Source organism: Taeniopygia guttata, chromosome 6, assembly GCF_048771995.1.
Source record: "Taeniopygia guttata chromosome 6, bTaeGut7.mat, whole genome shotgun sequence".
Lineage (NCBI taxonomy): Eukaryota > Metazoa > Chordata > Aves > Passeriformes > Estrildidae > Taeniopygia > Taeniopygia guttata.
In genome coordinates, this window is record NC_133031.1 from 24,172,516 (window position 1) to 24,200,197 (window position 27,682).

At 59.8% G+C, this 27,682-nt stretch overlaps 3 protein-coding genes across 9 annotated transcripts; 1 reads left to right on the top strand and 2 right to left on the bottom strand.

Annotated features, from left to right (window-relative positions):
• Positions 1–768: 768 nt before the first annotated feature.
• KAZALD1 (Kazal type serine peptidase inhibitor domain 1) lies at positions 769–7,465 on the bottom strand. Its single transcript, XM_002192995.7, has 5 exons — positions 7,328–7,465; positions 5,249–5,849; positions 3,867–4,027; positions 2,742–2,889; positions 769–2,530 (listed from the first exon to the last, which is right to left on the bottom strand). The coding sequence occupies exons 2-5, from the start codon at positions 5,748–5,750 to the stop codon at positions 2,445–2,447; spliced, it is 897 nt and encodes a 298-aa protein (XP_002193031.5). The 5' UTR covers positions 5,751–5,849; positions 7,328–7,465; the 3' UTR covers positions 769–2,444.
• Positions 7,466–13,277: 5,812 nt separating this feature from the next.
• Positions 13,278–19,147, bottom strand: SFXN3 (sideroflexin 3). 5 transcript variants are annotated; one of them, XM_030276292.4, is made up of 11 exons: positions 18,903–19,147; positions 17,382–17,545; positions 16,993–17,163; positions 16,733–16,831; positions 16,418–16,493; positions 15,892–15,977; positions 15,433–15,560; positions 15,258–15,307; positions 15,055–15,104; positions 14,551–14,598; positions 13,278–14,293 (listed from the first exon to the last, which is right to left on the bottom strand). In XM_030276292.4, exons 1-11 carry the CDS (start codon positions 19,023–19,025, stop codon positions 14,197–14,199), a joined length of 1,092 nt encoding a protein of 363 aa, XP_030132152.2. In that variant the 5' UTR covers positions 19,026–19,147; the 3' UTR covers positions 13,278–14,196. The 5 variants fall into 5 exon arrangements, with proteins under 5 accessions (XP_030132152.2, XP_030132151.2, XP_030132153.2 ...); XM_030276291.4 differs by having other exon boundaries at positions 17,382–17,548; positions 18,903–19,064; XM_030276293.4 differs by lacking the exon at positions 18,903–19,147 and adding an exon at positions 18,095–18,244 and having other exon boundaries at positions 17,382–17,548.
• A 56-nt stretch (positions 19,148–19,203) lies between these two features.
• PDZD7 (PDZ domain containing 7) lies at positions 19,204–27,114 on the top strand. 3 transcript variants are annotated; one of them, XM_030276286.4, is made up of 17 exons: positions 19,204–19,412; positions 20,049–20,456; positions 20,635–20,775; positions 21,156–21,330; positions 21,666–21,842; positions 22,064–22,211; positions 22,438–22,498; positions 22,953–23,378; positions 23,749–23,952; positions 24,139–24,180; positions 24,367–24,524; positions 24,712–24,803; positions 24,954–25,045; positions 25,136–25,207; positions 25,590–26,081; positions 26,366–26,466; positions 26,601–27,114. In XM_030276286.4, exons 2-17 carry the CDS (start codon positions 20,264–20,266, stop codon positions 26,748–26,750), a joined length of 2,724 nt encoding a protein of 907 aa, XP_030132146.4. In that variant the 5' UTR covers positions 19,204–19,412; positions 20,049–20,263; the 3' UTR covers positions 26,751–27,114. The 3 variants fall into 3 exon arrangements, with proteins under 3 accessions (XP_030132146.4, XP_072787299.1, XP_030132149.4); XM_072931198.1 differs by lacking the exons at positions 19,204–19,412; positions 24,139–24,180 and having other exon boundaries at positions 20,130–20,456; positions 26,601–26,988; XM_030276289.4 differs by lacking the exons at positions 19,204–19,412; positions 20,049–20,456 and having other exon boundaries at positions 20,638–20,775; positions 21,161–21,330; positions 26,601–26,988.
• The last annotated feature ends 568 nt before the right edge of the window (positions 27,115–27,682 follow it).

A 27,682-nucleotide genomic window follows, 5' to 3' on the forward strand; every position in this document is an offset into this window, starting at 1 on the left:
CTGGGACACACAGCCCTTGGAACCACCAGCATTCTCTGCCAGCTCCCTACAGGGTATGAAGGCACTGGCTGTGAAGCAGAGTGGGGCAAGGACTGAGACCCAAATGCAGTTGCCCAGGCAGGGCATTGTCCTGCAGAGCACATGGAGAGCCAGGGATGGAGCGTGTGCCACATCCGACACTCTCCAGCCAGCCCAAAACTGCACCCACACCCGGAACAACCTGGATTTGTGCCAACACAGGCAGGGCAAGCCTGGCCCTGAGGAGGGTTGGCATGGCAGCCCTGGCTGGGGGCCAGCCCTGGGCACCGGCAGGGAGCCCAACAAGCAGCTCCTGACTGCTGAAGCTCCGGGACGCTCTCGGATTTCCCCGTGGCAGCCTCAGCCTGAGTGTGGCCCAGTTCCATCAGCTCATTTGTGTGCAAAACAGGAAGGGGATGAGGATGGATTAAAAAGGCCCAGCTTCTCTGAGAGAATGTTTTACACCCAAAAAAAAGCAAAATAAAAGCCAATGGCACACTTCTGTCCCTGCTCCCTCCTGAACACCCTCTGACTCTGAGGGAGCAGCCCAGGAGGATTCTGTTAAGCTCTTAGATGCAAGGAGAAGCTGAGGCATCAATGGCTTTTGCATTTCTCTGGCTGAGAAGGGGTTTTCTTTCAGAAAGAGTAGGCACTCCAGCAGGCAGGGCAGCAGTGCCCCATCAAGCTGTGGTGCAGGGGGCCAGAATTGGCCCAGCCTCACCGTCTGCAGGAATTTTGTTCTGCTGCCAGTTCCAGACAAATCCCTTTTATTTGCTTGTTCAGGTTTCAGTGCCATAATTTTGTCATCTGAGCCAGCTCTCAAGAGAAAAAGGAAGAAAAGAAAAGAAAAAACATGTGAAGGAGAGTAGCATGGGACCTGAGCCACCAGTCTTATTGCATCCTGCCTGCTCCTGCCTGGGGTCTGGCCAATTCCCTTCTCACAGGGTCTGGCTCTCTGCTGCAGTTCTGGACCTCCCTGGAGCTGGACTGAGTAACTGGGAGTGGTTTGGTCCATACAGAGCTTTAGAGCACCAGAAGTCCTGTAAATGCTGCTGCCCTGGGGGATAAAGCACCCCTTGAATGTGAGCTCAGCCCCAGAATGCCCAGAGGAAGGTCCTGACAGACCTCTCTGGGCAGTGAGCAGCACAGTGCAGTACTGAGCTTCCTTCCTGTGCTCCCACAAATGAAAGTTGGCTCTAAATCACCAGGTTTGGGAAGTAGGTGTTTTGGGTTTTTTGTTGTTGTTGTTGTTGTTTTTAATATAATGTTTCCAGTGGAAAGTGGAGTATCCCTTTACTTCACCAACTAGGCACAGAGCTGCTCCACACTTGACAGAGCTGTGGCCACTTGGGTGAAGACCAGTGTCACAGAACTTAGGACCCCAAGATGAAAACAGGCAGCAGTGGGATAGGATCCAAACACATGGGAGTACAGTGATTGGAGTGGATGCATCACCCCTGCACAGGAGATTGTCTGCTGGGCACCCCATTCCCAGGTGGGGTGGGAAGGGCAGGACCCACACCAGGACCAGCTGTGAGCATTGGGATGGGCAGGAGGGTTCCCCAGCTCAAGCACCCCACAATGGACTAGGTAGCATCCACAGTATTTGCACCCTTCCTCACCCCCATAATCATCCTTGGGGATGCAGGACAGTCAGCCAGCCTTGGCTTTGTCCTGTGTGTGTATTTTAAATAACATCAACTGAAATGACAAAGGAAAGCATGAAGTCAGTCAAAGGCAGGGAAGGGAAAAATGAAGTCAGTCAAAAAAAGGCCAAAGTATTTCTGACAACAAGGGTGGTTCAGCTGGAAGAAAGACAGCTCTGAAAGCCACAAGTGCCTGGTTTCCTCAAATCACTACTTTTCTGGTTAAAAACAAAACAGAAGAGAAGGGTGTTTTGGCAGCAGGTTCCTCGGGTTCTGGGGAGAAGCTGGGATGTCTCTGTGCTTGGGGGATACAGAGCAGACGGAGGGGTGACACTGGCTATCACAGTCAGGTCCCAGCCCTCTGCTCCAGCTTCCCCAAGTATTATTCATACAGGACATAATGCTCCTGCCCTGGCCTCCTCTCCCAAAGGGGGCTGTCTCCATCCCCTGCACCAAGCCCTTATCACACACAGCACAGCTGTCCCGGCAGTGTCCTACCTGCCACTGTGTATCCGCTCAGTGCCAGAGGACAGATCCACCCTCCTCCAGGCAGAGCTGTCCCTGGAACAAACCCTTGCCAAGCAGCCAGTATCCCATCCCTCAGTACCCAAAAAGGTTGTGTCACCCTGTCCCCCACCCCACAAAACAGGCTGCTATGCCAGGATTTTTCAGAAAAGGAGTTTTGGGCCAGAGAATGCTTGCTCCAGAGATGTCCCCAAGCCCCAGGGAAGGGTTGTTCTGGACAAGGTAACCTCTGCAGCTGAACATGCCATCTCTGGGCTAGTAGTAGTCCTCCTCACTCTCCCTGTAGTCCTCAGGTGTCACGTGGGGCTTCAGCACGGAGAAGTCTGTCAGGTTGAGTTGGTCTGAAATGGCAGCATGGGGACAATGTGACATTGCCACCCTGCTGTGCCTGTCCCCTTCCCCACCAGGACCAAAGCCAAACCATGCACAGCAGTTTTCTGGGGCATCCCCAGCACAGCCCCATGCTCCAGCAGCTCCTGCCATACTGGTGACTGTACCCAAACATCGCTCCCCATGGCCCCATGAGCAGGGGGATAAGGACACGGTGCTCACCCGGAGTGAAGACAGTCAGGCTGGCCAGTGCCACCGCCTCCCCGACCCTGTTCCTGGCGAAGCAGCGGTACGTGCCCTCATCCGTCACCCGCACACCCTGGATCTGGAGCCAGCCTGTCACTTCATATTTCTGGGGGCCACCTCTGAACTGCAGGAAGGGAGGATTTCTGTCAGCACTTGTGCCAGAAGCAAGAGGGAGTCTGTGCCACAGAGCCCCGGGTCCCTGTTTTGGCAGGCAGTGAGGTCCCAGGATTGCTCTGGCAGCAGCCATGCTATTTTCTGTTTATCCCCAGGAATAAATAAGCTTTTCCTGACCCAGCTGGGCCGCAGCTGTGTCTGCAGACTACTATTATGGTGTGGTGGCCAGGGGTGGAGGACAGTAAAGTTTCCTCCAACCAGGCAGGGTAATCCCGCTTGGGGTGAAGATCCTCAGTCGGACCCTGTGACAAGCTGGGGGAGGTCTGAAGGACAGAAAGATGGACGGGGGCTATGGTTCCAGGTTCCACCTGCTCCTCTGGCTCCCTCCATCCATTTCACCACAGTTTCTTCCCTGTTGGTCCCTGGCAGAGGTGCATTGCCCCTTTGCCTCTGCCCACACCCTCTAATAGCTAGGTACACCCAGCTGGGTGCTATATTTGGGGCTGGCCGCAGGCAGGATGCTGACCCCTGGGCCTGCCAGCTCTGGGAAGAATGTCCTGCTGATGGGAAAAAAGGGCAGGAACTGCCTGAGTGTGCTGGTAGGACCAGAGGACAGCCCAGGCTGTAAGGCACTCAGAGGTCCTCTTTGCAGCCCTGCCAGCAAGGCTGCAAGTGAAGCCAGCATGCACAGCGAACTGAAGGCAGGCAAGTGGGAAACTCCCTGCTGCAGGACTCTATGAATAAGCTCAAAAATTACTAGAGGAAATTACAGAAGAGAGCTATGCTGGTGGCTCCTACCACTGAGACACCAGCCCTGGCTCAGCCAGTCCTCATGTTATACAGCTTCCAGCCACCCCTTCTCATTCCCAGGCTGCCAGGCTTGCCCATTCCTAGAATACGACCACTCTCAGGTCTGGTTGTCCATGAGCTCTGAGAAGCATTGGGTCACCCTGGGGTTGTCTTCAATGCCCTGGGCACACTGCTCACCTGGACAGAGATGTGGGGGTCATCTCCAGGCAGCAGCATCTCTGTGCCATCCTTCCTCCACTCAATGGATGCCATGGGGTAGGCGAAGACCTCGCAGCCAAAGATGACATCCTGTCCGGTGACGTTCCATGTGTCATAGGGAGGAGAGGTGATCTGAGGCTCTGGGAAGGGGGGTAGAGGAGAGCAGGGTGGGCTCAGAAGAGGTCCCACCCTTGGTAGGTCCCATGGGCTCTCTTGGGCTGGTCTCTGGAGCAGCAGCACTTGGTTCACATAGAGATGCTGGGACCCTTCCCATGTCTGTCTCCTCTGCCTCCCATGGCAAACCCTCACCTTTCCCAAGGACATCGTCCCTCCTCACAGCTGGGACTGGGAGCTCCCTCCCCAATCCCCACCATCCATGGAGGGTTGCCATCCCTGCTGGCCTCAGTTTCCCCACCTGTGCAATGATGCTCAAGCAACACACACAACAGGAAGAGTGCAATGACAGAAATGTTACAGAACAAAGCTCTCCTGAGTGACCGGAGCATGCTCCTCCTGTGGGAGAAAGGCCAAGGGGCGCTCGTCCAGCCTGAGGCTGGTGAGGATGGATGAGGTAGCTGAGCCTCTAGCCAAATGAGGCCTCTGCTCTGACCCAGAGCTCGTGCCAGCAATGAAGGGAGTCAGCAGGTCCCCATCTCCTGGATGGAGCAAACAGGTCCAGGTTCCACAGCCCTTCCCTGAGGGATAGACTGGGGATCACCCTTCTCAGGTGGTCCATGATCTGGCACACCTGCTCCATAATCTGGCCCATAGCATGAGCCAGAGTTCAAGGGAAGGTTTCCACCTCCAAATATACCTGGGGAAACAGTCAAGAACCTGATGATATACAGAAAATAAGGTCAACCTTAACACCCCTCAGGCTGCAGTGACATCACTGGGTGACCTGTGCCAGACTGGAAGGATAGGGCATGGCCTTCCTGCTAGACTGTCCCCTCAGCCCCCACCTGAGTTTTAAATGGGAGATGGATATCACACAGTAAGCCAAACCAGCCCTGGTTTCTATTTGCAGGAGGCAGGCACATTTCTCAGGAGCAGCAGGCCAGTGTGAACCCAGCCCTGCCGCCAAGAATTCGCTAACAATTCCCTGGAACTTCCCCATCTGCTCCAGCAGGATTTGTTGCTTCCCATAAACTCCACTCCCTCTTGGCAAAGCTGCTCCCAGATTTCTCCAAGCACTGGTTCTGCAAGGGGCTCCCCCAGAGCAGCAGGATGGGGGGACTAGTGGGAACCTGACGTGCATGGAGCAGCCCCCAGGGCAGTCCTGTCCCTGTGTCTTTGCTGCCAGTGAAACAGTTAAGCCAGATCCCCTTGCTTGTCTCTTCCTACAGCTCTGAGGTCACTACCTGCCTCGCAGGGACCTTCATGGGCCACAGTGAGGTTGGCATCAGGGTGAGCATGGGCAGCCTCCAGGAACCTGCAGATCTGGGCGTAGGTTTTGCCGTCAGAGCCGCAGAGGGCCAGGTGGGAGAGGCAGGCACACTGGGGCTCGGGCACCTCTCCGTGACGCATGTCCCCAGCATCCAACCGGCACTCCAGGTGCTCCCCACACTTGCCGTAGAAGTGGTTGGTGTTGTCCAGGTCACAGATCTGTCCCTCAAGGTTGGCACATTCCCAGCAACAGTCACAGGCATCCCGCACTGTGCCTGCCAGGCACCCGCGTGGCATCGGGCACTCCTCGGGCTGGCACTCAGTGCAGCCCTCCCCTTCCTCCAGCAGCCGTTGCCAGCCCCGCTGGAGGTAGTCAGAGGTGCTGGGAAAAGCCTGGCCCAGCTGGAGCAAAGCCCAGTGCAAGGAGAGCAAGGAAAGCACGAGGCAAGAGATGCTGAGGGGCTTGGCTTCAGACATCCTCACGGCAGCTCCTCTATCCCAATCCCACTGTCACTTGGATGGGGATTTCCGGCACTGCTCTGGTCTCCCTGTCTAGATCTGAGGAGCCATCCTGGCCTGTGAGGAGGGAGAAAGTGTGTTACTGGTGCAGGAAGTGTCTCCCATTCCTTTGTCTCCTGGCTGGTTTGCTCTGAGCAGCAGCACTGTATAATGTGCAGGGGAGGGTTGGTTCCAGTCCCTCTCACCCCCAGCCCTGCAGTCATAGCCTTTGCACCCTGGAGCTCCCCAACCAGTTCCTGCCCTGAGACACTGAATGTCTTCTGGAGAGATACTGCTGATGACCTCCGCCCGTCAGGTTTCATCCTTGTTCCCTTGGCAGCCCCAGCATGCAAAATCCAGCCTCCTCTGAGCCCAGCATAGCCTGGGAAGCCACAGGGCTGGCAGGGCACTGGACAGGCTGTTCTATATTATGATTCAGCTCCTGGTGTCCTGTCAGAAAGCTGCTCTCAAGCCCCTTTCCTTTCCCCACTGCTTTGCAAGAGTCACAAACCCTTTTTTTCCACTCTCACCATCCATACAAGCTCAGCAGAGTAGCTCAATGGAGCTCAGACAAGGTGCTCTTTCTGTCCTGGAGGCAGCCAAGACAGGGGGATGCTCCCAAACATGCCTGGCTTTTGTTTTCCTTCCCTCCCTGTGCTGTAACCCCTCTTTTTAGGCACCAACTACTCAAGCAGGGGAAAAAAATACCAACTCCCCAGAAGGTCTTGTAAGCCCCTCAGTTATCACACAGGTAACTGAAGCTGAACATGGAGGAGCTCAGTGCACAGGTGAGCAACCACTGGACTCACAGCAGACCCAGTGTGGTCAGCCTGTACCAGCAGAGCAGGGTCCCTGCCCTCAAACCCCAAGCCTGCATTACCTACTCAGGGAAAGAAGAAGCTGATCTGCTCTGGGCTTCCCATCTCTCCCTGGGGGGGAAAAGTGACATCTCAGAGCCTGTCCCCAGAGAGGGTGACAAAGAACCAAATCCCTTTGTGAACATCTCTCCCTGGCCCCTGTTATACACTGCCTTCCCTGAGGTGGGGTGAAATTATGGTCCTCCGCCCCAGGGCGACTCAGTATAAGCCAGCGGGGTCGGGGAGGAGACCTAGGCAGACAGGCTGTCCCCTCCCCACCCCTCCCGCTGGGAACAGCACCGAAGGGCAAGCTGCAGCCCCCCAACTACACCCCCCGCTCTCGGGGCTAACACAGCCCAGAGCTGGGGTGGGGATGGCCCGGATATTGGGTTACACATATGCATCCCCGGATAAAAAACCGTGAAGATTTGACCCCTTTACCAGAGACCAGCAGGCGCCCCAGGGGTGGAAAGGGGCAGAGGGTCTCAGTGCCAGAGGCCTCCCCCCGCCCACCCTACCCCGGTCTGTACGGAGTAAGGCTCCATCCCCCGATGGATGTGGGAGGCCAGAGAAAGGGTACGGGGGAATTGCAAAGTTGGTCTCTGGCTCCGCATGTCTGGGGTGCTGGAATAGTGCTGGGAAGGGGCACGAGGTCCCTTGGGGGCCCCAGGAGCCACCCCGCCATAAGCCGCCACTTACCGGAGGCGCCGGTGCCGGGCCCGCGGGTGCGCAGGGGCCGTGGCGGTGAGGCTGCCGGCCCCCGGGGCTGCTGGCCCCCGGCCGCTCCAGCACCGCCGTGATGTCAGCGAAACGTGAATCCCCCCGCCCCTCTCCGGGCCCGCGGCCCGTCCCTGGACCGGGACACGGGCTGGCTGGCACCCCTTCCCTGCCGGGGTCCCGCCACGCACCGCACCCCGGCCCCGGGGCTCTGCCGCTCCGGCTCCCTGGCACCGGCACCTCCCCGCTGGAATCACCCCCAGTCGTGTGCGGGACCTGGGCTGATGCTCCGCCCCAGCCATAGGGCAGGAAGGGACTGGGATCCCCTCTTTTGCAGTCCAACTTGGCAGCAGACCTTGGGGACAAGTGAATGGGAGAGGTGGGCATGGCTGAGGAAGTGGTCAAAAGCATCTCTCAGCCTGTGATTTGGTTAGGAAGCATAGACTGAAAAGCTGAGCAGCTGCAGTGAGTAAATAGGGGTATAACTCTCGGGGGATGTCTGTACTCACCTCACACCAGGAGCCACGTGTGGAGGGGGTATTGGTGTGTAAACCACAGCACTCCCTTGGCTGGAGTGCAGCTATTGGGAGCAATGGTAGGGCTACTCCATGCCACAGCAGTGCAAAACCCATGTGCACAGGGCTGGGGCTTCAGACCTCCCCAGCAAGCTGCCTTGCTGCTCCCTGCCTCAGTTTCCCACTGGAACTGGCTCTGAGGAGTGGGAGAGCCGGCATGCCTTCGCCCCACAAACACACACCGTGCATTTGCATCCTGCTCCGGATGCCATGCCGGGGTGGGGTCACACAGCCCGCTCCTCTCCAGGCAAGGATTCTGTGGGACTTAGTTACCCCACGATGCTCAAACAAATCAGGACCCCTCTAAGGATCTGGTTTCCTTCACCATGCTGCAAAAATTTGCTTTTGCTTTCCAACACCCTCCTGCAAATTTGTTCTGGGTTCCAGGGCTTTTGCTCAGTCACATTGTGAGTCCAGCCATGTCTAATGAATGGAAAATGCAGCAGGCTTCAGCCCCCTTAAATCTGTCTCTGCCAGCCAAACTCCCCTCCCCAGCCCCCTGCTGCAGAGTGGGGTTTCCTGCCAGCTCTGCCTTCAGCCTCATGTCCCACTCCCCCTCTGTGGCCCCCAGCCCCTTGGCTCAGGGCTGACTTCCTCCCTGGCTCCCCTTGTTCAGCCTATTGAGTTCGGTCCCCACATGTCCCAGGTTTTCAGGTCCAGCATCCACGAGCTGCTGAGCAGCTGAGGCTGCAGCTGTTTTGGGAGCAGGGAAAAAGTCAGGAAAGGCTGAGGTTTTCCTACATGCAGCCCCAGAGATGGGTCAGAGCCTGAACAGAGAGGAGACAGACTGTAGTGCTGAGCCTCAGACAGGAGTGCTGAGCCTCCTGGGTTATCCCTGCCATACCACCCTTCCCGCTTTAGGATGGACTGCCTGCATATTCAGGCATTCCTGCACACCCTCACTTGCCTCTGCTCCACACAGGGGGCGAAGCAGTGAGGCAAGCCTGGCCCCGATTGCCACCTCCTGCTCTCAAAGCTCCTGGCCAGCACAGAAGCAGAGCCAGCGCTTAAATCCCAGGCACGGCTGAAAATGGACCATCAGGTTATCTGTGTCTCTTGCCCCATGGGAACAGGCCCCGTTGCTGCTGTCCTTTCCCACACATAGTTCCTTCTCCCATATGCCGTGGCCCAAACGCTTGCTGTGTCTTATCTTCATGGGATTATCATGGCCTCTGGGTGGCTGAATTCACCTGAGCATCACTACAGCATCAGCCACTAACTGGGGAGAATCCCTGGCCAAAGGTGAAATCCAAACACAGGTCCGACCAGGAGCAGCTCCAGTTGTAGAGAAATACAACCCAGCCTCAGAAAGCCAAGGGCAGCTTAGCTCAGCTCAACAAGATGGAGCTCAAATGTGGCAGTTAATTAAACCTCCTGCTTAATGAGACTACTGAATGTGTTAATAGACAGTAGCAGCTATGAATGAGGGGTGGAAGATCTAACCTGTGCTTAACAAGGAGTTTTGCTCAATCACACCTGAAGTCAATCAACACAGCCGTGGCTGCAAATGGGGTTTGTGGCTTACGTTGCTTGTCAGCTTTGCAGGGAAAAGGGTGATCACAGCATGGCCTGGCACTTGGGTAAATTGCATTCCTGGCTCCCTACCAGTGCTGGCTACTGGTGGCTAGTTATCTCTCCTTTTTCCTCACTTTTCCTGAGCCCAGTGAAGCTCCAGGAATTGGGCTTTGAAGGCTGAGCCTAAAGCACCAGTCTCCTCCTCCCTTCCTGGTGAGTTGCTCCCCATCACTGTTTTCTCATCTTGTGATGGTCCCATAGAAGCCAGGAGTCCATGGGTGCTCCTGGCAGGCCCACATCCTTGGCATCCCTCCAAAGCTTTGCCATCAGAATGAAACACCTCACATCCAGTCAGGGGTACCACACTGCTCCTGGCCCCACTGACCCCCCTGCTGCTTTGGACTGATCCTCCAGACACCCCATAGCAATCTGGGGCTTATGGCAGATGAAGCCAAGGGAAAAATCCACTCTGGAAAAGAAGTCCTAGGCCAAGTGACTCAACATATGTCATGTCAGGCAGGGCTGGCGAGCAGCACTGGGGCTGGGCTGGTGGGGTTGAGAATGTGGGTTATGTCACAGCAGAAGCACGTGTCACCAGAGATCCTGGGACAGAATGCTGCTGGCACATTGACTGGGTCATGGGTGTCTCCTTCTGGTAATAAACCAAATCTCTCTCATTTCACATCAAATACACTCCGCTTCCTGCTGTCTGACAGCCTGAAGCAGCCCGGTACTGGCCAGCCACACCAAGGCTGAGTGGTTCTCGAGGGGTCCCAGCCACATTCCCGGGTTCCACTGTGGGGACAAGGCATGGGCAGCAGGCAGGTCACCCCCGCCTGCGTGCCAGGCCAGACCTGCTCTAGGAAACAGCCAGGCTCAGGTTTCTCCAGGCTTTTCAAGACCAAATTCCTCTGAAGAACCAACCCGTCAGCAAATTCTTGGGGAAGTGATTGCAGCTGTGTGCAGGGTCACCCGGCCCCGAGGCGCGATGGCCGAACGGTAAGGGACACCCGGTGTCCAGACTGCCCGGGGCCCCGGCAGGAGCCGCGGCTCAGCTCCACCCCGGCAGGAATCCTGAGCCAAGGATCCCACCAGCCCCATCCAAGCGCAAGCAGGAACAGAGAAGACGGCGGGGGCTGCATTCCCGGGATGTCCCCGCGCTGGCACGATCGTGCCAAATGTGACACTGCGGTGCCGGGTGAGAAGGGCTCCCACCGCCGTGACCCGCCCGCGCCCCCCACGCCCCGAGCCCGCAGCGAGCGGGGCCCCGCCCGGCCCGGGTGCGGTGGCTGCGGGGTCTCTGCTGCCACCTCCAGGGCACTGCTGGCCTCGTCCCCGGCCCCTCGCGGTGACACTGACCCCGTACCTGGGGGCTGCAGAACCTGGTGTAATGTATGGACACCTCAGGCACACCACCCTTATCTTCCTGCGCGCTAAAAGCCCCTCTGTCAGCCGAGCCTGGGAGCCCTCACCGCAGTGTAGTGTCCTGAGGGGCTTGGGCACATCCTCCTGTGATGGTGGGCTCCTCTGTTCAGCCTGGTGCTCCGGGCTGCATGGCCCCCCCAAGACGGGCTGGGTGCTTCATAGGGTGCTGCCAGCTCGGCAGCACTGCCCCCGCTGTCGCCTTTGCCACCCACCCTTTCCCCAGCCTCCAGAAGCGCCAGCAGGGCTGGGACACAGCCAGGGAAGGTGACCCGCTGCCAGCACCCCGGCACCCGCTGCCACTGGGGACGGGCACTGGGGAGGGGGAGCCTGCCCGCTCCCCCCTGCAAGAGGCTGCCCATTTCCAGGCGTCATTAAAGAGCAATTAGCTGGAAATTAAGCTGAGAACAAGTATTGATTAGCTCATTAAGGCTGGGGGAGCCGGCTGAGGCGGTAGGGATTGCTGCTGCTCGCCCTCATTATGGGCAAGGTTAAAGCATGTGGTCGGGCAGCTCATTAAAAATGCCAGGGACCAATCGATGTCCCCAGCCCAGCGCCGCCCAGCACCTCCAGAACCCCTGGGGACATCCAGCTGCTCTCTTTCTGGGACTGGCCCTTGACCTCTGCGATGAGTCTGCTCGGGAAGGGACTGAGCACCCTTGCTCCCTGCATCCACTGCTGCATTCTGAGCTCCCCTGCAGAGGCAGCAGTGTCCCTTTGGGGCTTGTCAACCTCCAAAAGTCACTGGCCAAGGGAATTTTCTCTTCCCCAGTCAGGGGAATCCACGGGGACAGGTTCCCCCTAGTGCAGTGAAGTGTCTGAATCTGCACCGCTACTGGCTCCACAAGAGAACAGACACACTGGCTGAGCACCCCAGACCTGCAACACTCCAGTACTGAGTTTTTCATGGCTCTGCCTAGTGGTGCCAGCTTGTGCAGGTGTGGGACAGACCAAAGGGGCTCTCAGGGATTGAATGAAAGCAGGTGACAGACAAATGGCATTCAGTGGCTCTGTGTGGCCAAGTATTGCCACACCATAGTGCCCTGTATCCCAGACTCACAGTTCTTGGGGGGTTCTTGGGGTGAGCCCAGACTCAGCCCTGCCAGACCCATGCAGCCAGACCCAGCCACCCCGAGCATCTGTGTCTCTGGTCCCATGTACCTCCCATTTCCATCTCTGCCTCTTGTGGCCTCCAGCAGCTCAGGGCCAGCTCCCAGTCACACACAAGGAGGGTGTCCCTGCAAAGCCGGGTGGTGTGTGTGGGAGGAGGCAGGTGTCATCATTATTTTTGTTTTCTTTACACTGCTCTGGAAATATATTGTATTCTTAGATAATCCCGTTCAATTATACCACAATAAAACACATAATAAAAACGTAATTCATTTTTCCTGAGCGCTCTATCTCCCTGTGTCTTGGCAAGCTATTAAAAATTTGTCTTCATTTTTCTGGCAAGAGCCTTGTACCTTTTCATCTTTAATTTATGAGAGCAGAATAGCTACTGACAAGCCCTTATTGCACGGCAAGGGGCTGCATTATTTATAAGCTGCCAATGGCTGGCTCAGGGGAGATATTTGCAATATTCCAAGGCCGGGAGAAGGAGGGGGACAGATCCCTGATGTGCCTGTCCCAATCCACTCACTTCCCCACCCTGGGCAGGTGCTGGGTGCAGGTGTTCTCCTGGCTGCCCCTTGAGGGAAGCAGCTCAAGCCTGGCCTCTGCCAGCCCCTGCCAGCTGTGGAAGCTGTGGCACAGGGTGGCTTTGGGCTGCCTGGCCCTTATCTTTCACTGCTGTATGTGTCCATCTTGGCCTTTGCAGTGGTCTTGCTCCTCCGTCCCTCAGCATGGGGCACTGCAGAGCACACTTGCCTCCACCCTGCTCTCCCTGGCTGGACATCCAGCGCTCCTTCTGACTGCCCTGTCAGACAGAAAGCTGAGGGGGAGGCAGCTGCTGCCTGCAGGCTTGCCAGGGTCCCAGTGATGTGCTCTCCAGTGTGCTCTCCGATAGTTGTACATAGAAAGTGGGATAAAAACAGTCCTGCAGGGAAGGCACAGGAGCAGGGCTGGGATTGTCCCCTGAGCAGGCTGCAAGAGGGGGCGTGAGTGTGGGCAGAGCCAAGGTGATGCTCTGGCCTCTCCAAACCAGCAGCATCCAGGGCAGCAGCTTAGCAAAGCTCTCTGTGCAGCGGCGAGGTCCAAAGCCGACTGTACTAAAAAAAGCCCTTCTGACAGCTGGATAAGCTTAAACACATGCCAGGCCAGCCAGAGCTGCTGCAAAGGCAGCGGGCTGGAAAGCAGGGAGCAGAACCCAGCCCCAGGGGGTGCAGAGGCATCCCAAAAGCCAGCCTGCCCCTCTCTCCTGCTCCCATCCTCACCCTAATAGCAGTCCCTTTCCACCATATACAAATTAGCAAGCAGCACACTTCTCTTTGCTGTTGGTTTTGTATAAACAATCTGCCTTTATTGTTTAGTATATATAGGTACATTATACGTATATCAAAAATATCTAGGGGAAACCACAGTGCACTTAAAGCTATTTGAGAAGGTCCACCTGAAAGCAAGCACTCCAAGAGGGGGTACAGTAAGCCCTCAGGGGAAGCCCAGCCCTGAACGCAGATGGCATTAAAATGAGAATAAAAACCAAGACTCTACTGGGATTAAAATGTGCCATTTGCTCTGGGAATGGCAGCAGCAGAAAGCCAGATTAAATCCCCAGAGCAGCCTGGAGGAGAGCAGAAGGTGAGCTGGGAGCAGAGCACAGGCCTGGGCTGGGAGAGCCCCCTCACTCTGAGCTCAAGCCACTACATGCAATTGATCACTCTCCCCCAGCTATTTTGGGTGTGGGGAGTTTTCCTCTCCAAAAGCTGCTCTGCCATACCCAGGTACCAGCTGCTGAACCGCTGGGCACTGTAGGGTGCCTGCAGAGGTACTCTACCTTCAATTGCTGATTCTCTGCTGCCTCCTAAAGCTGGGGACCACCATTTTCTTCCCCTCTCACTTTTATTTTGCCCTCCACCAGAGCTCACAAGGTCCCTGGTGTTGCGGCCTGTACTTCCCTGTGCACTGCACAGAGCTACAGGCACACACAGAGAGGAGTAGTGCACCAGGGTACCAGCCAGGAGGTCCCCAGAGCAGGGCTGAGGCGGGCACAGGGACAGGGTTTGCTGTGGTGCTGCGTGGCTGCAGGCACCCTGGGAAGCAGGGCTGAGCACCTGGGACCTATGGACACGCAACAGCCAAGGGAAAGCGGCAGCAGCCCCAAGGGGATCCAAAGGGTGAAGCTCAGCAATGTGCTGGCCTGACAGCTCCAGGGGGCACATCTCGGCCACCCCAGGACCCTGCTCAGAGCCCTTTGTTGAAGTAGACTGTCTCCAGCCGTGGATTTTTCTTCCGGATCTGATCTTGGACTTCAGGCTCCAGGCTGCTCACAGCCATTGAGCTGTAGAGGAAACATGGATACAGAGGATGGAGGGATATATGCAGTGGGTTCAGGTTGGAAACTATCTGCTGCACCCCACGGGGATGCTGTCCTCATGGCCCAGCAGAGACCCTTGGGTCTGCTGCCTGTGCACAGAGATGTGTGTGCACAGGTTTAAGCCCCTGACAGCTCAAAGAAGCAAAAGAATCTCTTGGGAGTCAGAGAGCAACCCCATCCCACACAGGAGCCACACATGCAGGCAAAGTCCCTGTCTGTACCTTTTCTGTGGGAAGAGTGCGCAGCACAACGGGGTGGCGAACACCAAACTGCAAAGGAAAGACATGGAAAGGTGAAGCTGGGCTGTATAAATCACCCACACCCACCATGGCCTGATCCCAGAGCAGCAATGAGGCAGCCAGGTGTTCAGCCAGGAAAGGGCTACAGAGATGCCCTCTCCAAGCTGCAGACTCTGCATTTGGCTCCTGAGGAGGGGCAAAGTCTGTCCCACAATGATGTGGGGGAACAGCAATGCTTAGTAGGAGCCCATGGCAGGCTTGAGAGACACCAAGATGAAGCAAAACAACTCCTGGCCCCAGAACCTCATATCCCACCCCGTCTGCCTGGGGTGCAACTAGCCTGGCCAAGATCTGGCATCCCCCCTGGAAACTTTGGGGCAGTTCTCTTCCCCCACTGCCAAGCAGAGTTCCCAGCAGCACTGTGCCATACACTTGGGCTTGGTGTCTGCCCAGGGCAGCGATGCCCATTGCTGGAGGAGGACTTACCAGAGTCCCACCAGGCTGACCTGCAGGGGAGCATTCAGGTACGGGTACCGCTGCCAGGGACAGGGAGAGGATGCGTCAGTGCGGTAGACAGGGCAGGAAGGATTCTATTCCCCAACAAGGTGCCAGCCCTGAGGGGTGCCAACAATGTGCCAAACTTGGTGGGTGTCCCTACGCCCACCTGCCCATCCCAGGTTCACTGGTACCTTCAGGAAAGCTCTCTTCTCCAGCATGTTCATGATCACCGGTGGAATGGCTGAGGCAGGGAGGAAGGAGATGAGCTCCCAGTGCTCACAGTACCCTGCCAGCAGTGGGACCTCATCCCACGCTGCCAGGGATCAGCTGCAATCTCCCAGTACAGGTGGAGGAAGGGACACTCACCCATGGCCGGCGCTGCCATGCCAATGCGGGACACCACCACCTGGAAAATGGCCTTCTGGGCTGCTGCTGTGGATTCCCCCAGGCGGTTCCCGTTCTCATCCGTGACAGGGATCCCCAGCTTCAGCTCTCTGCAGGGACAGAGGGGGTCAGGGGGCCACAGGGCACAATGGTGAGGGGATCAGGACACAGGACAGGGACATGTCTCAAGAGAGGCTGACATCTTCTGTACCCCACCAACTGGCTGCACAATAAATCAGAGGGAGTCTCAGCTGGACCCACACTCACATTTGGCAGCAGTCCTCAACAGGGCTGTACACGGACCAATAACCCCCTGGGCTGCAACCAGGTGCTTGTACCTTCCAGCGAACCCCCCACGCCGAGGATCAGCAAGGAAGTCCCTGCATTCCCAACCAGTGCCTACAAACCCCGTGGCAAGGCTGTCCCACCCCAGGGGCTCACCTCTGCCTCATCAGCGGGATGTTGATGCAGTTGGCAGCTGCCACAGCCGCAAAAGGCACATACCGGCCGATAAGGGTTGGCAAGTGCTGGGGGGAAAAGCAGAACATCACACAGAGGGTCTGGGGGCAGAGCTGGCTGTCCTCAGGTCTGCCTTCATCTTCCCGCAAGACCTTGGGGTGTCCCAGCCCCACTGGGGGAAAAGAGTTTACTCCTCCCCTGCAACTCTCAGCTGGTAAAAGCCGCACAGACCAAAGGGTCTGGGGGAACCCAGGTCCCCTGCCAAGCCTGGACAGAGGCTGAGGGGTGAAAGAAGCCTGGAGATACATCCAGAGCCAGGCTGGACGGACAGGCCACCTCCACAGCCACCACTGGGGAGAGCAGTTGCCCTGTGTGGGCAACCTCAGCAAACCCCTTTTCTTCATTTTCTCCTCCACTCCAGGTGAATCCCCTGCTCAGCTCAGAGCTCAGGGAGACTCCATGGGGAGGGTCCACATCTCCCAGTGGCGATGGCCAAGGATCAGCTTACCTTGGTGAGGGATTTGAGTCCCAGTGCTGTAACTACTGCCCCCGTGGTTGCACTCACATAGGCTGTCCCCAGCTGGCTGAAAGAGCAGGAAGTGACACCAGTAAGCCACGCTCTCCCCATCCCAGTTGCCCTTCCAAAGGAAGGAACAGCACGCCCTTCAAGAGCCTCAGCTCTACCACTAACCCTGACAGCCCCAATGGCATCCATCTCGACCTTCACCAGGTCTCCACTGTCCCATCTCACAGCTCCCTGCTGTTCAAGGCACACCCCTGGTGTTTTGGGGTGCCTCAAGGACCTGGTCAGAGAGATGCTTACCTGGGGGTGATGGGTGCATCTCCGCTGCGGTTGGTGTAATTGACAACAGCATTAAAGGACTGGTTGACCCACTGCCAGAACAGCACGGCTGGCGTGGTCCTGCCAGAGAGAGGAGGGTGCTGGAGACACTGGGGGATGTCACCCATGCTCCTACAGCACGAGTATGAGTGGGGTATGGGACACGTGTCCCCTCCTCACCCCAGAGCCAGGAGGATCCTCCAGGCATCCTCGTGGTCCTGAGGTGAGGAGAGGACAGGTACCTGTAGAAGGTCAACATGCAACCAGTGATGGTCATGTTCATGGGGACCTGAGCGGACATGCGTCCCACAAGGATCATCTTCTCGCCCGTGTCAGGGTGGAAAGCGGAGTCATAGATGTACTTCGCCCGCCAAAGCTGGTCCTCTGTCAGCCCAGGGTGCACAGTGCCTGCCCTGCCAGGTAAGGGTAACACTGTTCAAAGACTCTGCCAGTACACATGGCCAAACTGGTCCCCTACACTGTTTGCAGCGGCTGGGAGATGCCTTAGGGACCAGCCAGGCAATTTTGGGAGCTTGGGCCAGGTGTGCCAGCATCACTTCTAGCCCCACTCCTGGGAATGGCTCCTGCCTGGGAGCAGTGCTGAGGGTACATCCACCCTCCCAGTGGGTACCTGTAGTCCTCCACCACCCGTCGGGCTTCCTCCAGTGTAGCCCCTGAGAGCAGCAGGTTTCGGGGGTCGGTCACCATGAAGAAGTGCTTGGCCCGGCCCTGAAAGGTGCTCTGGTCCCAACGGGGCTCCCGGATGTTGATGGTGGCAGGCAAGGATGGTGGCATCTTCTGGCAGGGCGGGGAATGAAAGGGTTATATGGGATGTGGTGGCTGTGTGTCCCCCCCACATCCCTGCTGCAGCAGCTCTGGTCCTCCCCCAGCCTGGGGGCACAAGGGGTGAACAGCAACTCCTTTGTAAAAGAGCTCAGCAGCAGCTCCTGAGCCCAGCACACGAGGCAGTGTGCGGGCAGTGCGACTGTAACGGGACTGCACCTCGCAATGTGCCAAAGAGAAACACCCGACCTTGCCCACACCAGCCGCCAGAAGTCAGGGACCCCCCACCCTCACAGGGCACCCCGGTCACAGAGGAGGAGACACGGACCCACCGCTCAGGGGCCACAGCTGCTGCCAGCACCAGAGAGCGGGGTGAGGAAGGGCACTGGAAGGAGGAATGTCCCTCCCGGCAAGGCACCGACACACCCGGCACGGCTCTATTTCCACACCCGCCCTGCCCCGCAAGAAGCGAGGCTCTGCACCCTTCCTTCCCGCGCCGAGCATCCCTCCCGCCACGCGTGACCCCCCCTGCACAGGGATTCGGGCACCCCCCGCACTCACGGCTCCCGCGACGGCTCCCGCCGTGCCCGCGCCGCCGTCGCCGCCGCCACCGCCCCACTCCCGCCCCTGCGCGCGCTGACGTGCGGCCTCGTCACGGGTGGGCGGCCCCGCGCCGGGCGGGGCGGGCCGGGCCGGGGAGGGCGGCGCGCGGGGGGCGGCGGGGACCACGCGTGACCGGGGCCGGCGGTGGGGGGAGCGGTACGTGCCGAGCCACACGCGGCGCCCGTGGCCCTCCCGCGCGTGTGCGGGCGTGCCCGTGGGCGTGCGCGCGCCTGCCCGTGACCGCGCGTCGGCGCTTCCGCTCGCTCGGGTGCTCGTGCGCGCGTGTGTTTGCACGTGGGTGTTCACGTGCGCGGTTCCGCGCGTCCCCGTGTCAGCCGCGCGCGTGTCCCCGGGGTCTCGATGCCCGCGCCACTCCCGCGCGCGTGTCCGTAGCGCCGCGCTCGCACGCGCCGCGTTGGCGCCCACGCGTGTCGCGGTTGTTGCGCCGGGGCGCGCGGGGACGGCGCCTCCGCGGGAGGCTCGTGCGCAGGGCGGTGCGTGCCGGAACACTCGCGTGTGAGCGGGGCCGCGTCCACGCGTGTGCGGCGCTCCGTGGGTGTCTGTGAGTGCGCGCAAGGGCACGGACACGCATGCCGTGGACGTGTGGGTGCATGGGGTGTGTGTGCATGTGGGTGCGTGTCCCCACCCCGGCCGTGCCCCCCCAGCCCCTCACCCCGGCGTTGTCGGGGCGGCCCCCCCGCGCCGGCCCCCGCTCCCGCCGCCCGCCCGCGGCCCCCCCGCAGTCCCCGCGGCCGCCGCGCATCACCTGAAACCGCCGCGGTGTCGGGTTCGCGCTGGCGGCGCAGGGCCCCGCCGGGGGGTCACGGCCGGCCCGGGCTGGAGGCGATGCCCCCCGAGAAGGAGGACACGGGGGGATACCGGCTCGCATCACCGGAGTGAGCGAAGCGGGGGGATGCGACACCCCTCCTCGCCTGACCGTGCCTCAGTTTCCCCCGTGTGCCCCCGGGACGCTCTGCGCTAAGGGACGAGGTCAGGGGGGACGCCACATCCCTTGCCACACGCAGCCTCGCCGGGGGTCGCGCCCCCGGGCCCCCTCGCGGGGGACACCCACGGGACTGTCCTCCCCCCCGCTAGCTGCAAGGCCAGCCCCGGCCGCTCTCGATTGACAGCTCCCGCGCCCCATGGCCTCTCCGGTCCCACAGGGAAAGCCAATCCCCGTGGCCGGGGGGGCAGGAGGCGGTGCTGCCCCCCGGCCTCGCCTTCCCCCCCGCGCTGCTGCCAGGTGTCTCTTTCGCAGGTGGCACCATGGGGACAGGTGAGGAGGGCACGGGGCGGGGGGAGGGAGGGACGGCGGTAGGGGGTCCCCTGCGCCCCTTCGGGGAGGGGGCACCCGCGTCTGATGCCGGCAGGGGGTAACGGGTGGGCGCTGTGGGGGGCTGGCAGCAGCGGGGATACCGGCGTGTCCCCGGAGCCGGGGCCATCACTTATTTATTGAGGTCAGGCTGGGGCGAGCGGGGAATGAAGTGGGGGGGGCACTGTGGTGGCGTTTCACCCACGCCTGGAAAATCCCCGCGGGAACTGCCTTGGGGACTGGTGCACCCATCTCCAGCCGCATGGCGCTGGGAATTCAGAGGGGCTCCAGGGAGGATGGGAAATGGCCAGAGGGATCAGGTCCTGCTCTCTAGCGTAAAGCTGATGTCCCCATGTCCCCTCTTTGGAGCCTTTCCGGATTTGTGCTGTCAAGTAAAGCCCCTTTGCATCCCTTGTTCCAATTTTACACTGGGAGGGAGAGCCCCTTTTCACCCCAGCATCCTTACCCCAGGGCAGGGCAGCCTGTGCCCACACCCCATGATAGTACCCAGGAGCTATGTGACAATTTGATCATTGGGACAGTACAGGACGGGAAGGGATCAGGCTGGAGAGGGAGTCACAGAGCTCCTTGTCCCTCCAGGCTGTGTTGCTGTACCTGGGACCTGTCTTGCCAGCGGCAAGTACCCAGGCCAGCTGCTCCCAGCATTGCACTGCTAAAAAAGAGCAGTGCCCAAGCCCGGGCATGTGCTTCTGGACTATGCCATGTCCGCCGCTGGCTGACGGGCAGCCCTGGCCCTGTGAGGACGCAGCCAGCCCTGAGCCAGACGCCAGGACGCCGGCGTGCCCAGCACCACCATGGCCCAGGACTGGGACGCAGTGCTGTCGGGGATGACGACAGGCAGCCGGTCACGGAGCTCCAGCAGCGAAGCCAGCCTGGCTCCCCGCTACCTGCTCAGCAAGCAGAGCCGCCTGCTCAATGGGACCACCCGGAGCAGCCGTGCCGCCTCCCCCATGGGCCGTGTCATCCTCATCAATGCCCCCATTGAAGGTGTGTGGGATATCCCGGCCCCCTGCCCACCCCCATGGCCAGGAGGCCCCAGTGGCTGAATTCCCTGGGAGGGACAGAGAGGGCTGTCCTGGGCCTGGGGATGTTCCCAGCGAGAGAGACATCCCTTGCATTGCACACACGCAGCGTGTGTGACTCATCTGCTCCCCTGTCCCCACAGCCAGCAGCAATGAGAGTGATGTCATCAATGCCATCACCGTGGAGAAGAGCGTGGACGGCAAACTGGGCTTCAGCGTCCGTGGTGGCTCCGAGCATGGGTTGGGCATCTTTGTCAGCAAAGTAGAAGAGGGGAGCACTGCCGGTAAGAGGGTCAGGGTGAGGGACACCAGGCACATGCCAGCAAGACCCTCTCAAGGAGCTCCCAGTGACATGGGATCACAGCGACAATCCACCCTTCATGGTGCAAGGCCACTATTTGCTCCTTGCTGCCTTTGGCCATGAGATTTGCAGGCAGCCCAAAGTGAAGGGCGGGACAAAGGGGTAGACAGCCCCGTGCCAATGACTCTGAGCTCCATCCCCAAGCTGCAGCAAGGTGACAAGGCACTCAGTGCAGCTGTCAGGCACCCCTGCCTCTGTTCCTGAGGGGCTCAGATCAGGCTGAGGAGACATTGAGGGAGGGGATGTCAAACAAGGGCATCAGTACCAGGTCAGGTGCCCACATGAGCCGTGTATCCCTTGCAGAGCAGGCCGGGCTGTGTGTTGGGGACAAGATCACAGAGGTGAACAGTGTGAGTCTGGAGAACATCACAATGAGCAGCGCTGTCAAGGTCCTCACTGGCAACAACCGCCTCCGCATGGTGGTCCGACGGATGGGCCGTGTGCCAGGAATCAAGTTCTCCAAGGAGAAGACAGCATGGTGAGCAGGGCATCTCCCATGCCAGCACCCCAAAACCCAACCCCATGGAGGGCATGCTGGGGGAGGTTGGTGAGGGATTCTGGGCAACAGGGAGGATCCCTGGGGGACCCCCAGGGTGGAATGGCATCAGAAATCTCTGGCAAAGGTGGGGAGAGACCAGGGTGGGATACAGGATGGGATAGGAAGCTCTGGAGCAGGTAGGGTGGGTACAAGCCCCATCCAAAACATCCGCCATCCCCAGCACTCTCCTCCACTGGGTGCCACCAATGGTCCCATCCTGCCGGAGGACAAGAGCCAAAGCCCTGAGACTACTTTACACTGTACTCATGCTCCAGGGTGGATGTGGTGAACAGGCGCCTGGTAGTAGAGAAAAGCGGCTCAACACCATCGGATAGTGGCTCCGAGGACGGGCTGCGGCGTATCGTCCACCTCTACACCACCTCTGATGACTACTGCCTAGGCTTCAACATCCGTGGTGGCAGAGAGTTCGGCCTCGGCATCTACGTCTCCAAGTATGGCTGCCCTGGGGCATGAAGGGGTTGTGACACCCCAGTCTCTGCTGTGCCCATGCTGGGGCTCAGCCCCTTCTCTCTGGCTGAGTACCCTCACTCTCAGAAGACTGTGGCCATTACCACCATGGGTGCTGAGCCACAGGGCCGGCCAAGGGGAGGCGTGGGGCAGGAGCAGGACTCCAGCGAGGGCTTGGCCCCATCCTGCCTCCCTATTTCCCTAGAGTGGACCCTGGAGGGCTGGCGGAGCAAAACGGCATTCGGGTGGGAGACCAAGTCCTTGCAGCCAATGGAGTCAAGTTTGAAGACATAAGCCATAGCAAGGCAGTGGAGGTGCTCAAGGGGCAGACCCACATCATGCTCACGATCAAGGTACCCATGCTCTGCCCCATGGACCCTCGAGTGAGGCAGGGGTTGGCATGTCCCTTCACTGGCACTGCCCCTGCTCAGCTCAGTGTCGGGGGCTGGTGCAGCTGCTGGCTGGTTTGGTTTCAGGCGGGTGGGAGGGGGGGATGCATTATTCATGGCTGGCACCAGATCGAGTTCGCTGGGGCAGCCAGCACTCACTGACCCCCTTGTCCTCTCCCCCTGTGCCTAGGAGACAGGCCGGTTCCCTGCCTACAAGGAGTTGGTGGCCGAGTACTGCTGGCTCAGTCGCTGTAAGGGCAGTGCCGTGCGGGTTCTGGCAGGGACGCTGGGCTGGGGCATGGTGGGGCTGGGATTCCCATGTGTGTGATGTCTGACCACTGTAGGGAGGGAGAAGATCTGCATACCATTGGGTCCTAAGGTCTTGGAGGGAGCAGGGAGCTCCCTGTGCCACTGTTAGCATACCCACAGGCCTGATGGGCTTGCAAGGCCCCAGTGGTCCCCCATCCTTGGAGGAGGCATGAAGAGCCCCCTGCCATGGCCAGCAGTCTTGTGGTCCCTGTGATACCACAACATCCTACATGTCCACTTTCTTGGAGAGGACGTGATGATCCCTATGCGATGGCCAATAGTCCACAGGTCCCCATGGCTCTGCGGGTTCCCCATATGTCTGCTGTCTTTGGGAGAGACATGGACCTCTAGGTGGCCCACAGCATGTCACAGTGTGTCCCTGCTGTGCCTTTGCAGTGACCAACGGGCAGCTGCAACAGCTGGCTCAGACCTCGGAAACCAGCTCCTCCATCTCCTCCTACTCCTCAGGACCAGCACCAGGGGCAGTGAATGGGCTGGGGGCAGCTGCCCCAGTGCCCCCAGCCCGCACCGTGGATGTGGCCATCTCCACGGAGGACGGGCCACGGCGGGGCTGGGTGCGGGAACTTGCTGAGCGGGCCATGCAGACCGAGCCAGCCGCTGAGGGGCTGCCAGAGACACGGCGCACAGTGCGGCCCCCCGAGCTGCTGCGGGACACGGCCATCCGGGGCCAGGGCACCCGCGAGACCCCCGGCACCCACCCACGCCGCACCTTCACCCACTCACCCAAGACGGCGCTTCTGCTGGCACTGAGCCGGCCACGGCAGCCCATTACACGCTCCCAGAGTGACCTCACTGTTGCCGGTAGGCACTGGGGCCTGTCCCCCACTCGAGCATCCTATAGTCCCTGACATACATGGATACCTGGCCCCCACTCCTGGGCTTCCTATAGCGAACATCTAGGTCCCTACCCTGGCACCCTATAGTCCATACGGCCCCCTGGCCACCTGTCCTGGGTATCCTATAGCCCCAACTCTGTCCCTGGGCCTCGCCAGGCACCCCAAAGCCCAGCCCCATGGTCCCTGGTGATCCACTGCACCCCACAGAGGAACTCTTTTCCAGTCAGTGTCTCCCAGTAGCTCCTCCAATCCCCCGAAGTTCCTTGCCGCCAGACAAGATTTGGGGTGCAACCCCTCACCTCTCCATGCCAACAGCCCCTTCTCTCTGTCCACAGAGGAGAAGCGGAAAAAGGAGAAGCCAGAGGGACAAGGGGCACGTGGGGCTACCCCAGGATTGCACCGCTCCAAGACCCTTGTCAACCTCTTTTTCAAGGGGGGCCGTGCCACCAGCCAGAGCTGGGCCCCCTCCAGCCAGGAGGCCCCTGGCTCTGATCGCCGGGCACGCTCCAAATCCCCAGGGCGCTCTGACGGGGACAGAGGTATCAGCATGGGTGACAGGGCAGAGAGGGACTCGACCTGGGACTGTTCCCCCTTCTATGGGCCTGTTGTGGCATCCCTGGCATGAAGGGAGCAGAGGGAAGGGTTCCCCAAGCATGCAGTTTCGACAATGGGTGGTGATGCTGCTGTCTGCCCTGGGCACTCACTGCTCTCCATCTCCCTTGCAGTAGGAGCTGTGCAGAAGTTTGTCATCCGGAGCCTGAGGCGGGGTAACAGGGGTGCCCGTGTGCCTGGGGGGAGGGGGGCAGGCTCTGCATGCGCCTGGCCCTGCTCTGCTTGTGTCTGTTGTGCTCTGCTGTGGAGCGAGCTGCTGGGGTAGAGGAATGGGGAACTCTCCGGGCAGGCTGGGGCAGTCCTTGCCCCGCTGGCCACCCCTCCTTGTTGTGCCTCCCCAGAGAAGGGCCGGCGTGCCAGCATCCTGGGCCCCATGGGCATCGCCACCCTGCAGCCCAACGGCAGCGACCCTGAGGCGCGGCTCCCGCACATCCAGGACACTGCCGCACGTCTCCTCAGCCCCGATGAGGTGACGGCCGTGCTCCGCCACTGCTCCCGGGTACGCACCGAAGGCAGGATGCAGGCAGGGCACGGGCAGGGCAGCGCTGCCACCTGGGCTCGTCCCTGGAAAACTCCTGCATCCTAGGGGCATGGTGAGCACTCTGTGCCCATGCCTAACTCTGGGAGGTAAAGCAGGGAACGGGTGAGAGGGCAGCAGTGCACTGATCCCCCTCCTGTGCCCGCAGTACCTGCACGAGGGCAGCGTGGAGGATTTGGTGCGGCCACTGCTGGCCATCCTGGACCGGCCCGAGAAGGTCCTGCTGCTACGGGACGTGAGGCGAGTGCTGCTAGGAAGTATCTGGGAACCCCAATATTGCCCATCCTCACGTGATTTAAGTAGAGCCTCACACATGCTCCTCAGCCCTGATCACGCTCCACCCCAAACAAATGGGGCCTACAACCGTCCCCCTGCTTTTTGCCTTGGCAGGAGTGTGGTGGCCCCCACAGACCTGGGCAGGTTTGATAGCATGGTGATGCCACTGGAGCTGGAAGCCTTTGATGCCCTAAAGAGCCGCTCAGGTAGATCCCAGCCCCCCAGGGACTGGGAGCAGGTAGTGGTCAAGGGTGGGTGCAGCTCAGGAGGTGACTGGGGGTTCTCCCTGACTGCAGTGCGCTCACCTGCCCTCCGCCCGGCCCACCATGACGTCCCCCCCAAGAGACACCTCATCACACCAGTGCCTGGTAAGTGCCACCTGTAGGGTCTGCCTGGACATCGGGCTGCACAGTGGGGACAGGGTGGAGGGAGCTTGGGGGAGGAGAAAGGGAGATGGGATACCTGAGTGCAGGGGCTCCCAGGGAAGAAGGCATCTGGCATCCCTGGGTGTTGGGAAGACTGGGAGCAGCACAATCTGTGGATCTTGGGTGCTGGTGTTCTTGGGGAAGAGGACATGGAGTGATTGCAGACAACTGGGTTGTCTAGGGGTCTCTAGATGAGGAAGATCTGGGGCCCTAGGTGGCAAAGGACCCAGGGCTGTGGGATACTCATGGGAGGCCTGCATGGCAGGGGTCCCAGGGAGCAGGGCTGTTGGTCCCTGGGGAGATCCCTGAGCCCCTCTCATTGCAGACTATCGGGGCGGATTCCTGCTGAAGCCAGCAGGGACCCCAGAGCCGGAGGAAGCGGGGGAGCAGCAGGCGAGCCCAGCCCGTCCAAGAGCCTCCCCCAGCCCCCGCCGGCCTCACCCCCGCACCTACACCCCACTCCCTGACGTGCCAGTGGATGCCTATGCCTCCTCCAGCCGGCCCCTGCCCACCCTTGGCCCTCAGCCCCCCAACTGGCTGCTGGCTGAGCCCCCCGCTGGCAAGGGCCATGGGCACTCTCGCAGCCCTCGGGCCACCTGGCGCAAGGAATCCCCCAGGACAGCGCCCAACAGAGATACCGAAGTGCTGGGGAAGCCCCAGCGGGCACGGCCTCCTCTTGCCCCTCTCTTTGGGGGGCCAGGGGGTGAGGCAAGGGCTGGGGCAGCCAATGGCCCTGAAGATGCTGGCCGAGAGGAAGAGGAGGAGGAAGAGTATCATCTGCTCACCGTCACCCTCTCCAAGCTGAAGCATTCACTAGGTGGGTGGCACATGGGTGGGTGGCACATGGGTGGGACTCCAAGGGTGGGGTGAGGACCCTTCTGGCACCAACACCAGTGGGATGGGTGGCACCCCCTTGGCAAGGGGCAAACCCCAGAACATTCCTCCAAAATGAGAACGGGGGGGGAAGAGCTGACCCTGCCCCAGTCCCTCATCTCTGCAGGACCTACCAAAATAGCTCACCAGGGAAAGGTGATGCCATGCTTCAGAGTGGGTGGGGGTCCCAGCCTACCCAGGTGTGAGGGTCTCATGGCTCCCTTGCAGGGATCAGCATCTCTGGTGGTATTGAGTCAAGGGCACAGCCAGTGGTGAAGATTGAGAAGATCTTCCCTGGTGGAGCTGCCTTCCTCAGTGGCATCCTCAAGGTATGGGGGTCCCAGCACATGCCAGGGGGTGGGCACATATCCAGACACTCCCATCCCCTGGTGCCATTGGGTTGCTGGCAGTCCAAAAGTAGCTGCACTTCATTCACCCTGCGGCCTTCCCTTCTGGGAGGCAGGCTGGGCAGGAGCTGGTGTCAGTGGATGGGGAGAGCCTGCAGAACGTCACGCACCAGAGGGCTGTGGACATCATCCGCCAGGCCTACCGCAACAAAGCCAAGGAGCCCATGGAACTGGTGGTGCGGGTGCCTGGACCACCACCGGAGTGATGCTGCAGCCCCTGTCCGAGGAGCCATGCTGTGTTCAGAGGAGCCAGATGGCTCATTCCTGCACTGAGCTGTGGCTGGTCTCAGTGCAGCCAGAGGGCGAGAGCCAGACCTGCCCCAAGGGCACGGAGCAGCTGCCCACTGCAGGACCCAAGGGAGGGCAGCACTGGCAACACAGGGGAAGGACAGGTGGTCCCTGACCCTACTCTGGACATGCAGACAGAGTACTGAAAAAAAAACACAGCCAGGGGCTTGTTTTTAATTGCCGTTTCCGGGTGGTACATTGATGAGCCAGGCTCTGGGAACGAGACGTGACCGAAATAAAGTACAAAAATCCCCCCCTGGAGCCAGGGGTGACCAAGCCACAGCTGGGCACATCTAGACTTTTCCTTTGGTTTGACTCCCCCGGGTGCCCAGTGGGGCCCCTCACCTCTGCCCATCCCCTGGGGTGTCGCCAGGGTTTCCCCAGCTGGCACAGGGAGCACCACGCCCCTCTCCCCTGGCAGGCTGGGCATCACAGAGGCATGGGCTTTTCTGGGGGGGGAGACAGAGGGATGCTGCGGGGCAAGAGCATGGGAAAGGCACTGAGGGCAAGCTGCCCTGTGGCAGGGGTGAGGGGGCATGGAGTGCTGAGGTGTGAGCTGGGCGAGGGTGATATGTTTTGGTAGGTCCTATAAAAATAGAGTTATTTAAAATGGCACAGAAATTAATTCCCTGACAAACACACAAAGGGGCATGAGGGAGGCTGGCATGGGCAGAGACAGGACACACGCCAAGTGACTGGGTGACAGTGCCAGAAGGGATGAGAGGGAGGAGGCAAGTCAGCCCTCCCCCTGCACAAGGTGACCTGGCTGAAGCCAGTGCTGCTAATCCCCAGGAGCTAAGAGGATCAGCAGAAACCAGTTCCGGGCGGCCCCACGGCCAGGACTCAGCAC